Here is a 15301-nt window from a genome sequence, read left to right as displayed (position 1 = left end):
CGTTATAACGTAATACTATATAACGTTATACGTTATAACGTAATACTATATAACGTTATACGTTATAACGTAATACTATATAACGTTATACGTTATATGGTAATACTATAGAACGTTATAACGTAATACTATATAACGTTATACGTTATAACGTAATACTATATAACGTTATACGTTATAACGTAATACTATATAACGTAATACGTTATAACGTAATACTATATAACGTTATACGTTATACGGTAATACTATATAACGTTATACGTTATAACGTAATACTATATAACGTTATACGTTATAACGTAATACTATATAACGTTATACGTTATAACGTATTACTACATAACGTTATACGTTATATGGTAATACTAAATAACGTTATACGTTATAACCTAATACTGTATAACGTTATACGTTATATGGTAATACTATATAACGTTATACGTTATATGGTAATACTATATAACGTTATACGTTACATGGTGATACTATATAACGTTATACGTTACATGGTGATACTATATAACGTTATATACATGGTGATACTATATAACGTTATACGTTATAACGTAATACTATATAATGTTATACGTTATAACGTAATACTATATAATGTTATACGTTATAACGTAATACTATATAACGTTATACGTTATAACGTAATACTATATAACGTTATACGTTATAACGTAATACTATATAACGTTATACGATATAACGTCATACTATATAACGTTATACGTTATATGGTGATACTATATAACGTTATAACGTAATACTATATAACGTTATACGTTATATGGTAATACTATATAACGTTATACGTCATAACGTAATACTATATAACGTTATACGTTATAACGTAATACTATATAACGTTATACGTTATAACGTAATACTATATAACGTTATACTTTATATGGTAATACTATATAACGTTATACGTTATAACGTAATACTATATAACGTTATACGATATAACGTAATACTATATAACGTTATACGTTATAACGTAATACTATATAACGTTATACGTTATAACGTAATACTATATAACGTTGTACGTTACATGGTGATACTATATAACGTTATACGTTATAACGTTATACTATAAAATGTTACACGTTATAACGTAATACTATATAACGTTATACGTTATAACGTAATACTATATAACGTTATACGTTATAGCGTAATACTATATAACGTTATACGTTATAACGTAATACTATATAACGTTATACTTTATATGGTAATACTATATAACGTTATACGTTATAACGTAATACTATATAACGTTATACGTTATAACGTAATACTATATAACGTTATACGTTATAACGTTATACTATAAAAATGTTACACGTTATAACGTAATACTATATAACGTTATACGTTATAACGTAATACTATATAACGTTATACGTTATAGCGTAATACTACATAAACGTTATACGTTATATGGTAATACTAAATAACGTTATACGTTATAACGTAATACTATTTAACGTTATACGTTATATGGTAATACTAAATAACGTTATACGTTATAACGTAATACTATATAACGTTATACGTTATAACGTAATACTAGATAACGTTATACGTTATAACGTAATACTATATAACGTTATACGTTATAACGTAATACTATATAACGTTATACGTTATAACGTAATACTATATAACGTTATACGTTATACGGTAATACTATATCGTTATACGTTATAACGTAATACTATATAACGTTATACGTTATAACGTAATACTATATAACGTTATACGTTATAACGTAATACTACATAACGTTATACGTTATATGGTAATACATAAATAACGTTATACGTTATAACGTAATACTATATAACGTTATACGTTATAACGTAATACTATATAACGTAATACGTTATAACGTAATACTATATAACGTTATACGTTATACGGTAATACTATATAACGTTATACGTTATAACGTAATACTATATAACGTAATACTATATAACGTTATACGTTATAACGTAATACTATATAACGTTATACGTTATAACGTAATACTATATAACGTTGTACGTTACATGGTGATACTATATAACGTTATACGTTATAACGTTATACTATAAAATGTTACACGTTATAACGTAATACTATATAACGTTATACGTTATAACGTAATACTATATAACGTTATACGTTATACGGTAATACTATATCGTTATACGTTATAACGTAATACTATATAACGTTATACGTTATAACGTAATACTATATAACGTTATACGTTATAACGTATTACTACATAACGTTATACGTTATATGGTAATACTAAATAACGTTATACGTTATAACCTAATACTGTATAACGTTATACGTTATATGGTAATACTATATAACGTTATACGTTATATGGTAATACTATATAACGTTATACGTTACATGGTGATACTATATAACGTTATACGTTACATGGTGATACTATATAACGTTATACGTTACATGGTGATACTATATAACGTTATACGTTATAACGTAATACTATATAATGTTATACGTTATAACGTAATACTATATAATGTTATACGTTATAACGTAATACTATATAACGTTATACGTTATAACGTAATACTATATAACGTTATACGTTATAACGTAATACTATATAACGTTATACGATATAACGTCATACTATATAACGTTATACGTTATATGGTGATACTATATAACGTTATAACGTAATACTATATAACGTTATACGTTATATGGTAATACTATATAACGTTATACGTCATAACGTAATACTATATACCGTTATACGTTATAACGTAATACTATATAACGTTATACTTTATATGGTAATACTATATAACGTTATACGTTATAACGTAATACTATATAACGTTATACGATATAACGTAATACTATATAACGTTATACGTTATAACGTAATACTATATAACGTTATACGTTATAACGTAATACTATATAACGTTGTACGTTACATGGTGATACTATATAACGTTATACGTTATAACGTTATACTATTAAATGTTACACGTTATAACGTAATACTATATAACGTTATACGTTATAACGTAATACTATATAACGTTATACGTTATAGCGTAATACTACATAACGTTATACGTTATATGGTAATACTAAATAACGTTATACGTTATAACGTAATACTATATAACGTTATACGTTATATGGTAATACTAAATAACGTTATACGTTATAACGTAATACTATATAACGTTATACGTTATAACGTAATACTATATAACGTTATACGTTATAACGTAATACTATATAACGTTATACGTTATAACGTAATACTATATAACGTTATACGTTATAACGTAATACTATATAACGTTATACGTTATACGGTAATACTATATCGTTATACGTTATAACGTAATACTATATAACGTTATACGTTATAACGTAATACTATATAACGTTATACGTTATAACGTAATACTACATAACGTTATACGTTATATGGTAATACTAAATAACGTTATACGTTATAACGTAATACTATATAACGTTATACGTTATATGGTAATACTATATAACGTTATACGTTATATGGTAATACTATATAACGTTATACGTTACATGGTGATACTATATAACGTTATACGTTACATGGTGATACTATATAACGTTATACGTTACATGGTGATACTATATAACGTTATACGTTATAACGTAATACTATATAATGTTATACGTTCTAACGTAATACTATATAACGTTATACGTTATAACGTAATACTATATAACGTTATACGTTATAACGTAATACTATATGACGCTATACGTTATTACGTAATACTATATAACGTAATACTATATAACGTTATACGATATAACGTAATACTATATAACGTTATACGTTATATGGTGATACTATATAACGTTATAACGTAATACTATATAACGTTATACGTTATATGGTAATACTATATAACGTTATACGTCATAACGTAATACTATATAACGTTATACGTTATAACGTAATACTATATAACGTTATACGTTATAACGTAATACTATATAACGTTATACGTTATAACGTAATACTATATAACGTTATACGTTATAACGTAATACTACATAACGTTATACGTTATATGGTAATACTAAATAACGTTATACGTTATAACGTAATACTATATAACGTTATACGTTATATGGTAATACTATATAACGTTATACGTTATATGGTAATACTATATAACGTTATACGTTACATGGTGATACTATATAACGTTATACGTTACATGGTGATACTATATAACGTTATACGTTACATGGTGATACTATATAACGTTATACGTTATAACGTAATACTATATAATGTTATACGTTCTAACGTAATACTATATAACGTTATACGTTATAACGTAATACTATATAACGTTATACGTTATAACGTAATACTATATGACGCTATACGTTATTACGTAATACTATATAACGTAATACTATATAACGTTATACGATATAACGTAATACTATATAACGTTATACGTTATATGGTGATACTATATAACGTTATAACGTAATACTATATAACGTTATACGTTATATGGTAATACTATATAACGTTATACGTCATAACGTAATACTATATAACGTTATACGTTATAACGTAATACTATATAACGTTATACGTTATAACGTAATACTATATAACGTTATACGTTATAACGTAATACTACATAACGTTATACGTTATATGGTAATACTAAATAACGTTATACGTTATAACGTAATACTATATAACGTTATACGTTATAACGTAATACTATATAACGTAATACTATATAACGTTATACGTTATAACGTAATACTATATAACGTTATACGTTATAACGTAATACTATATAACGTTATACGTTATATGGTAATACTATATAACGTTATACGTTACATGGTGATACTATATAACGTTATACGTTACATGGTGATACTATATAACGTTATACGTTACATGGTGATACTATATAACGTTATACGTTATAACGTAATACTATATAACGTTATACGTTATAACGTAATACTATATAACGTTATACGTTATAACGTAATACTATATAACGTTATACGTTATATGGTAATACTATATAACGTTATACGTTATAACGTAATACTATATAACGTTATACGTTATAACGTAATACTATATAACGTTATACGTTATAACGTAATACTATATAACGTTATACGTTTTAGCGTAATACTACATAACGCTATACGTTATATGGTAATACTAAATAACGTTATACGTTATAACGTAATACTATATAACGTTATACGTTATATGGTAATACTAAATAACGTTATACGTTATAACGTAATACTAAATAACGTTATACGTTATAACGTAATACTATATAACGTTATACGTTATAACGTAATACTATATAACGTTATACGTTATACGGTAATACTATATAACGTTATACGTTATAACGTAATACTATATAACGTTATGAGTTATAACGTAATACTATATAACGTTATACGTTATAACGTAATACTACATAACGTTATACGTTATATGGTAATACTAAATAACGTTATACGTTATAACGTAATACTATATAACGTTATACGTTATATGGTAATACTATATAACGTTATACGTTATATGGTAATACTATATAACGTTATACGTTACATGGTGATACTATATAACGTTATTCGTTACATGGTGATACTATATAACGTTATACGTTACATGGTGATACTATATAACGTTATAACGTAATACTATATAACGTTATACGTTATATGGTAATACTATATAACGTTATACGTTATATGGTAATACTATATAACGTTATACGTTATAACGTAATACTATATAACGTAATACGTTATAACGTAATACTATATAACGTTATACGATATAACGTAATACTATATAACGTTATACGTTATAACGTAATACTATATAACGTTATACGTTATAACGTAATACTATATAACGTAATACGTTATAACGTAATACTATATAACGTAATACGTTATAACGTAATACTATATAACGTTATACGATATAACGTAATACTATATAACGTTATACGTTATATGGTGATACTATATAACGTTATAACGTAATACTATATAACGTTATACGTTATATGGTAATACTATATAACGTTATACGTTATATGGTAATACTATATAACGTTATACGTTACATGGTGATACTATATAACGTTATACGTTACATGGTGATACTATATAACGTTATACGTTACATGGTGATACTATATAACGTTATACGTTATAACGTAATACTATATAACGTTATACGTTATAACGTAATACTATATAACGTTATACGTTATAACGTAATACTATATAACGTTATACGTTATAACGTAATACTATATAACGTTATACGTTATAACGTAATACTATATAACGTTATACGTTATATGGTAATACTAAATAACGTTATACGTTATAACCTAATACTGTATAACGTTATACGTTATATGGTAATACTACATAACGTTATACGTTATACGGTAATACTATATATCGTTATACGTTATAACGTAATACTATATAACGTTATACGTTATAACGTAATACTATATAACGTTATACGTTATAACGTAATACTATATAACGTTATACGTTATATGGTAATACTATAGAACGTTATAACGTAATACTATATAACGTTATACGTTATAACGTAATACTATATAACGTTATACGTTATAACGTAATACTATATAACGTAATACGTTATAACGTAATACTATATAACGTTATACGTTATAACGTAATACTATATAACGTAATACGTTATAACGTAATACTATATAACGTTATACGTTATACGGTAATACTATATAACGTTATACGTTATAACGTAATACTATATAACGTTATACGTTATAACGTAATACTATATAACGTTATACGTTATAACGTAATACTATATAACGTTATACGTTATAGCGTAATACTACATAACGTTATACGTTATATGGTAATACTAAATAACGTTATACGTTATAACGTAATACTATATAACGTTATACGTTATATGGTAATACTAAATAACGTTATACGTTATAACGTAATACTATATAACGTTATACGTTATAACGTAATACTATATAACGTTATACGTTATAACGTAATACTATATAACGTTATACGTTATAACGTAATACTATATAACGTTATACGTTATAACGTAATACTATATAACGTTATACGTTATACGGTAATACTATATCGTTATACGTTATAACGTAATACTATATAACGTTATACGTTATAACGTCATACTATATAACGTTATACGTTATAACGTAATACTACATAACGTTATACGTTATATGGTAATACTAAATAACGTTAAACGTTATAACGTAATACTATATAACGTTATACGTTATATGGTAATACTATATAACGTTATACGTTATATGGTAATACTATATAACGTTATACGTTACATGGTGATACTATATAACGTTATACGTTACATGGTGATACTATATAACGTTATACGTTACATGGTGATACTATATAACGTTATACGTTATAACGTAATACTATATAATGTTATACGTTCTAACGAAATACTATATAACGTTATACGTTATAACGTAATACTATATAACGTTATACGTTATAACGTAATACTATATGACGCTATACGTTATTACGTAATACTATATAACGTAATACTATATAACGTTATACGATATAACGTAATACTATATAACGTTATACGTTATATGGTGATACTATATAACGTTATAACGTAATACTATATAACGTTATACGTTATATGGTAATACTATATAACGTTATACGTCATAACGTAATACTATATAACGTTATACGTTATAACGTAATACTATATAACGTTATACGTTATAACGTAATACTATATAACGTTATACGTTATAACGTAATACTACATAACGTTATACGTTATATGGTAATACTAAATAACGTTATACGTTATAACGTAATACTATATAACGTTATACGTTATATGGTAATACTATATAACGTTATACGTTATAACGTAATACTATATAACGTTATACGTTATAACGTAATACTATATAACGTTATACGTTATAACGTAATACTACATAACGTTATACGTTATATGGTAATACTAAATAACGTTATACGTTATAACGTAATACTATATAACGTTATACGTTATATGGTAATACTAAATAACGTTATACGTTATAACGTAATACTATTTAACGTTATACGTTATAACGTAATACTATATAACGTTATACGTTATAACGTAATACTATATAACGTTATACGTTATACGGTAATACTATATAACGTTATACGTTATAACGTAATACTATATAACGTTATACGTTATAACGTAATACTATATAACGTTATACGTTATAACGTAATACTACATAACGTTATACGTTATATGGTAATACTAAATAACGTTATACGTTATAACGTAATACTATATAACGTTATACGTTATATGGTAATACTATATAACGTTATACGTTACATGGTGATACTATATAACGTTATACGTTACATGGTGATACTATATAACGTTATACGTTATAACGTAATACTATATAACGTTATACGTTATAACGTAATACTATATAACGTAATACGTTATAACGTAATACTATATAACGTTATACGATATAACGTCATACTATATAACGTTATACGTTATATGGTGATACTATATAACGTTATAACGTAATACTATATAACGTTATACGTTATATGGTAATACTATATAACGTTATACGTCATAACGTAATACTATATAACGTTATACGTTATAACGTAATACTATATAACGTTATACGTTATAACGTAATACTATATAACGTTATACGTTATATGGTAATACTATATAACGTTATACGTTATAACGTAATACTATATAACGTTATACGATATAACGTAATACTATATAACGTTATACATTATAACGTAATACTATATAACGTTATACGTTATAACGTAATACTATATAACGTTGTACGTTACATGGTGATACTATATAACGTTATACGTTATAACGTTATACTATAAAATGTTACACGTTATAACGTAATACTATATAACGTTATACGTTATAACGTAATACTATATAACGTTATACGATATAACGTAATACTATATAACGTTATACGTTATAACGTAATACTATATAACGTTATACGTTATATGGTAATACTATATAACGTTATACGTTATAACGTAATACTATATAACGTTATACGTTATAACGTAATACTATATAACGTTATACGTTATAACGTAATACTATATAACGTTATACGTTATAACGTAATACTATATAACGTTATACGTTATAACGTAATACTATATAACGTTATACGTTATAACGTAATACTATATAACGTTATACGTTATAACGTAATACTATATAACGTTATACGTTATAACGTAATACTACATAACTTTATACGTTATATGGTAATACTAAATAACGTTATACGTTATAGCGTAATACTATATAACGTTATACGTTATATGGTAATACTATATAACGTTATACGTTACATGGTGATACTATATAACGTTATACGTTACATGGTGATACTATATAACGTTATACGTTACATGGTGATACTATATAACGTTATACGTTATAACGTAATACTATATAACGTTATACGTTATAACGTAATACTATATAACGTTATACGTTATAACGTAATACTATATAACGTTATACGTTATAACGTAATACTATATAACGTTATACGTTATAACGTAATACTATATAACGTTATACGTTATAACGTAATACTATATAACGTTATACGTTATAACGTAATACTATATAACGTTATACGTTATAACGTAATACTATATAACGTTATACGTTATATGGTAATACTATATAACGATATACGTTATAACGTAATACTATATAACGTTATACGTTATAACGTAATACTATATAACGTTATACGTTATAACGTAATACTATATAACGTTATACGTTATATGGTAATACTATATAACGTTATACGTTATAACGTAATACTATATAACGTTATACGTTATAACGTAATACTATATAACGTTATACGTTTTAGCGTAATACTACATAACGCTATACGTTATATGGTAATACTAAATAACGTTATACGTTATAACGTAATACTATATAACGTTATACGTTATATGGTAATACTAAATAACGTTATACGTTATAACGTAATACTAAATAACGTTATACGTTATAACGTAATACTATATAACGTTATACGTTATAACGTAATACTATATAACGTTATACGTTATACGGTAATACTATATAACGTTATACGTTATAACGTAATACTATATAACGTTATGAGTTATAACGTAATACTATATAACGTTATACGTTATAACGTAATACTACATAACGTTATGAGTTATAACGTAATACTATATAACGTTATACGTTATATGGTAATACTAAATAACGTTATACGATATAACGTAATACTATATAACGTTATACGTTATAACGTAATACTATATAACGTTATACGTTATAACGTAATACTATATAACGTTATACGTTATAACGTAATACTATATAACGTTATACGTTATAACGTAATACTATATAACGTTATACGTTATATGGTAATACTATATAACGATATACGTTATAACGTAATACTATATAACGTTATACGTTATAACGTAATACTATATAACGTTATACGTTATAACGTAATACTATATAACGTTATACGTTATATGGTAATACTATATAACGTTATACGTTATAACGTAATACTATATAACGTTATACGTTATAACGTAATACTATATAACGTTATACGTTTTAGCGTAATACTACATAACGCTATACGTTATATGGTAATACTAAATAACGTTATACGTTATAACGTAATACTATATAACGTTATACGTTATATGGTAATACTAAATAACGTTATACGTTATAACGTAATACTAAATAACGTTATACGTTATAACGTAATACTATATAACGTTATACGTGTAATATCGTGATATAATATATTTACAAGGAATGGATGATACAGATGTTGATTTGACAGAAAAGACGATTGTAGTTCAACCTGAACTATTCACACCAAACATACAGAAAACAGCACAATTAAATAATTAGATAACGACTCGACTTTTTACAAAATGCCATCCACACTCTCTCGGTAACGCCACTCGCAAACTCTCCTTGTTGATTCCCCCTCTTTTCCCGTCGCTTGGCAACCGCTCGTGGGCAAGATCACGTAGGCCTACTCTTTCCAAAACTACGCGATGGAAAACAAACGCCTCGGCTCTCGCGACATTTCACGCGGTTCACCCGCCAACTCCCAGGCCTCTCACTCACGATACTACACTCGGCCATCCTGCAATAACATCTGCCCTCAGATGTTGCCTTCTATCTCGCTGTCATCTGATGCGTTTTGCTTCCCTTTCTCTCGCTTCCCGTTTTGCTCTGCGTTTCTCCGCTTCTTTCTCATATTCCTTTTGTTTGCGACGTTCCCGCGTCTCCCATGCTCTCAAACGCTCTTGATAAGCTGCTTCTTTTTCTCTCGCTCTTCTTTCGTTCTTTTTCCTCTCCTTCGCCTCTTCCTCTTCCTCCCTTTCACGCATAATTTCTCTTTCAGTTTTCCTTGCTTCTTCTCTTTCACGTTCTCTTTCTCGTTCCCTGTCCCTTTCCCTTTCTCTATCTCTTTCACGTTCTCTTTCACGCTCTCTTTCGCGGTCACGGTCTCTTTCTCTTTCTCTTTCTCTATCTCTTTCTCGATCTCTATCTCTATCACGATCTCTGTCGCTTCTCTGACGATCCCTCTCTCGTTCCTTAGATCTAGATTTAGACCGCCTTTTGTCTCTTCTACTACTTCCGGTACTACTACTGCGACCTTTATGAGACGTGGGACTACCAAGATCGCCGTCTTGATCGTCTTTAGTGTTACTGCCATCACGCCTGTCTCGTCGCTCTTTTTCACGTTTCTCCCGTTCTTCTTTCTCAACAGCTTCTTTCTTCCGTTTAACTTGAGCCTTCTCCTCCTCCTGCTTCCATAATTCCATCAACTCGTCCACCTCTTTTTTCTCCGAAGGTGCCAATCTTCGCGGCCTTCGAACCACAGGTTTGTCACTCTTTAACACGATTTTTGCCGTTATCCCAACGTCCCGCTTTTTCTCCGGCTTATACCCCTTAATGATATCGCGAATTGCTTCCCGATAATGCGGTTCCTGCACGTGTGTTAGGTCTATTTCATCAGTCTGTTCTATCGCGTTGATTCTAAATATATCCGGCACGTCTTTGTTAGTCTGTTCGTCAAGCCGCAAGAAAGTCACTTCGCCTCGCTTAACCCGTAATTCTACCTGATCCAGAAAATCAGTGCCCAACAACATGCCGTGCTTCGTCAATATTTTGTTCGAAACAACGTGTAAAGTGATTGGCAGTTTATACCCATCAACCAACATTACCTTGGTGAATTCACCCCAGGTCTCATTGCCAGCGGAACTAAGACCGTCGAACTTAAGTTTACATTTACCTTGCGGTGGTGACCCTAACCTCGCATACTCGTCTGATCGAATGAATGTGAGATCACTACCCGTATCCACTAATGCCACAAACCTACAATCATCTATCATCACTTCCTTCATATACTTCCCCTTCTCGGATCTTGACACTACGCAGGTCTCTTTCGGTCGCGCCGTACACCTCGCTGCAACATGTCCAAATCCGCCGCACTCGAAACACCTAACACCTTTTCCTCTCTCCGGACACTTAACACTTAGATGATCCTCACTACCACAAATGAAGCATCTTCTTTTCTTCATTACATCTGCAGATTGACTGAGCTTCTCTTTCTTCTCGGTTTTAGCCGGCTTCACGATCGACTTTACTCTGCGACTCTTCTGCTCTTCGTACATCACTAACCTCTTCCTCAATTCTTTGATTGACGTAGCGCCGTATAATATAGCCTTATTTCTCTCGTCGTCTATTATTCCATCCACTATGTATTCCACCTTTGCTTCCTCCTCTATGTCCACATGGCTGGCTATTTCGAGCATGCGGTACATGTAAGCCAAACATGCTTCATCACTCTCCTTTTTTGTTTCTTCAAGTTTCTGATGTACCTGCCTACTGTTAACTTTCCTCGAAAATTCTTTCACTAGCCCCCTCTTCAACTCATGCCAAGTCCTGGCGTGACACTCGAAGCTCGCGAATATTTTCGCTGATCCCTTCAGCAGCTTCCTCGCGTAGACTGTCTTCTGTCCATCCGACCACATGCACGTATCAGCGACTTCCTCGAACGACTCGAACCATCGTTCGACATTTTCACCTTTGTTGCCACTAAACGACTCTAATGCATCTTCGACGTCTCTGAAACTCAGTGTCGAACCAACACATGCCCTTCGACAATATTCATCACGGTCCTGATACACCCTTCGCGTACCTCTCTTGTGTCTTCTTGCGTATTTTTTGTCATCTTCGTCCTCACTTTCGTCGTCGCTTTCTTCTTCCGACGAAACATCGTTACCGTCCATGGCCGCTTGTAGTCGTGCGCGTAATTCTGCTTTTCTTCCCGTCGTTTTTAAACCCAAACTAGCAAGGCGCTCTTTCAACTCCTTCGTATTCATTTTCTCAACATTTTCGTCTTCGTTACAATCACGCTCAGCTCTCTGTACATTTTCTAAATCTCGTTGACCGGTTGGCTCTTCACCGCCCGTCGCTCCCTTAGGATACGATTGTCCAGCCCTACACGCCCGATTCAGCCTCGCAATCAGCACTGACCTCGCGCCCGATATAGGGAGGTTCATTCGCGCGAGCTTACTTCTCAGCTCCTCCAGCGTCGAACCTTCTTCACCCGACAATCGTTCGTCCCCGACGTTAGCCATTTTTTCACACTACACCAACTTAAATGGTCAACGATATCGTCTTTTACCGCACCGCGTACCGGTAAACTCACAACTAGCGCGAATAGCTCTGTTAAACCGTTTCGTTTTCTGTCTTGTCCAATCCCGGCTGAGCCCCCAAAAAATGTAATATCGTGATATAATATATTTACAAGGAATGGATGATACAGATGTTGATTTGACAGAAAAGACGATTGTAGTTCAACCTGAACTATTCACACCAAACATACAGAAAACAGCACAATTAAATAATTAGATAACGACTCGACTTTTTACAAAATGCCATCCACACTCTCTCGGTAACGCCACTCGCAAACTCTCCTTGTTGATTCCCCCTCTTTTCCCGTCGCTTGGCAACCGCTCGTGGGCAAGATCACGTAGGCCTACTCTTTCCAAAACTACGCGATGGAAAACAAACGCCTCGGCTCTCGCGACATTTCACGCGGTTCACCCGCCAACTCCCAGGCCTCTCACTCACGATACTACATACGTTATAACGTAATACTATATAACGTTATACGTTATACGGTAATACTATATAACGTTATACGTTATAACGTAATACTATATAACGTTATGAGTTATAACGTAATACTATATAACGTTATACGTTATAACGTAATACTACATAACGTTATGAGTTATAACGTAATACTATATAACGTTATACGTTATATGGTAATACTAAATAACGTTATACGATATAACGTAATACTATATAACGTTATACGTTATAACGTAATACTATATAACGTTATACGTTATAACGTAATACTATATAACGTTATACGTTATACGTTATAACGTAATACTATATAACGTTATTCGTTACATGGTGATACTATATAACGTTATAACGTAATAGTATATAACGTTATACGTTATACCGTAATACTATATAACGTTATACGTGATATGGTAATACTATATAACGTTATACGTTATAACGTAATACTATATAACGTTATACGTTATAACGTAATACTACATAACGTTATACGTTATATGTTAATACTAAATAACGTTATACGTTATAACGTAATACTATATAACGTTATACGTTATAACGTAATACTATATAACGTTATTCGTTACATGGTGATACTATATAACGTTATAACGTAATAGTATATAACGTTATACGTTATACCGTAATACTATATAACGTTATACGTGATATGGTAATACTATATAACGTTATACGTTATAACGTAATACTATATAACGTTATACGTTATAACGTAATACTACATAACGTTATACGTTATATGGTAATACTAAATAACGTTATACGTTATAACGTAATACTATATAACGTTATACGTTATAACGTAAT

At 29.4% G+C, this 15301-nt stretch overlaps 1 protein-coding gene across 1 annotated transcript; it reads right to left on the bottom strand.

The window, feature by feature from the left end:
* Nucleotides 1–11484: 11484 nt before the first annotated feature.
* On the bottom strand, nt 11485–14193 carry LOC138189549 (uncharacterized). The gene has a single exon (XM_069131558.1). It carries the CDS (start codon nt 13945–13947, stop codon nt 11485–11487), a length of 2463 nt encoding a protein of 820 aa, XP_068987659.1. The 5' UTR covers nt 13948–14193.
* Nucleotides 14194–15301: the final 1108 nt, after the last annotated feature.

Source organism: Bombus flavifrons, unplaced genomic scaffold, assembly GCF_040668555.2.
Source record: "Bombus flavifrons isolate JBK064 unplaced genomic scaffold, iyBomFlav1_principal scaffold0237, whole genome shotgun sequence".
In the NCBI taxonomy this organism is placed as follows: domain Eukaryota; kingdom Metazoa; phylum Arthropoda; class Insecta; order Hymenoptera; family Apidae; genus Bombus; species Bombus flavifrons.
This window is presented reverse-complemented; position numbering and strand designations above follow the sequence as displayed.

Coding starts and splice junctions, on each gene's coding strand:
- LOC138189549 (XM_069131558.1), bottom strand. CDS start 13,947: ATGGCTAACGTCGGGGACGAACGATTGTCGGGTGAAGAAGGTTCGACG.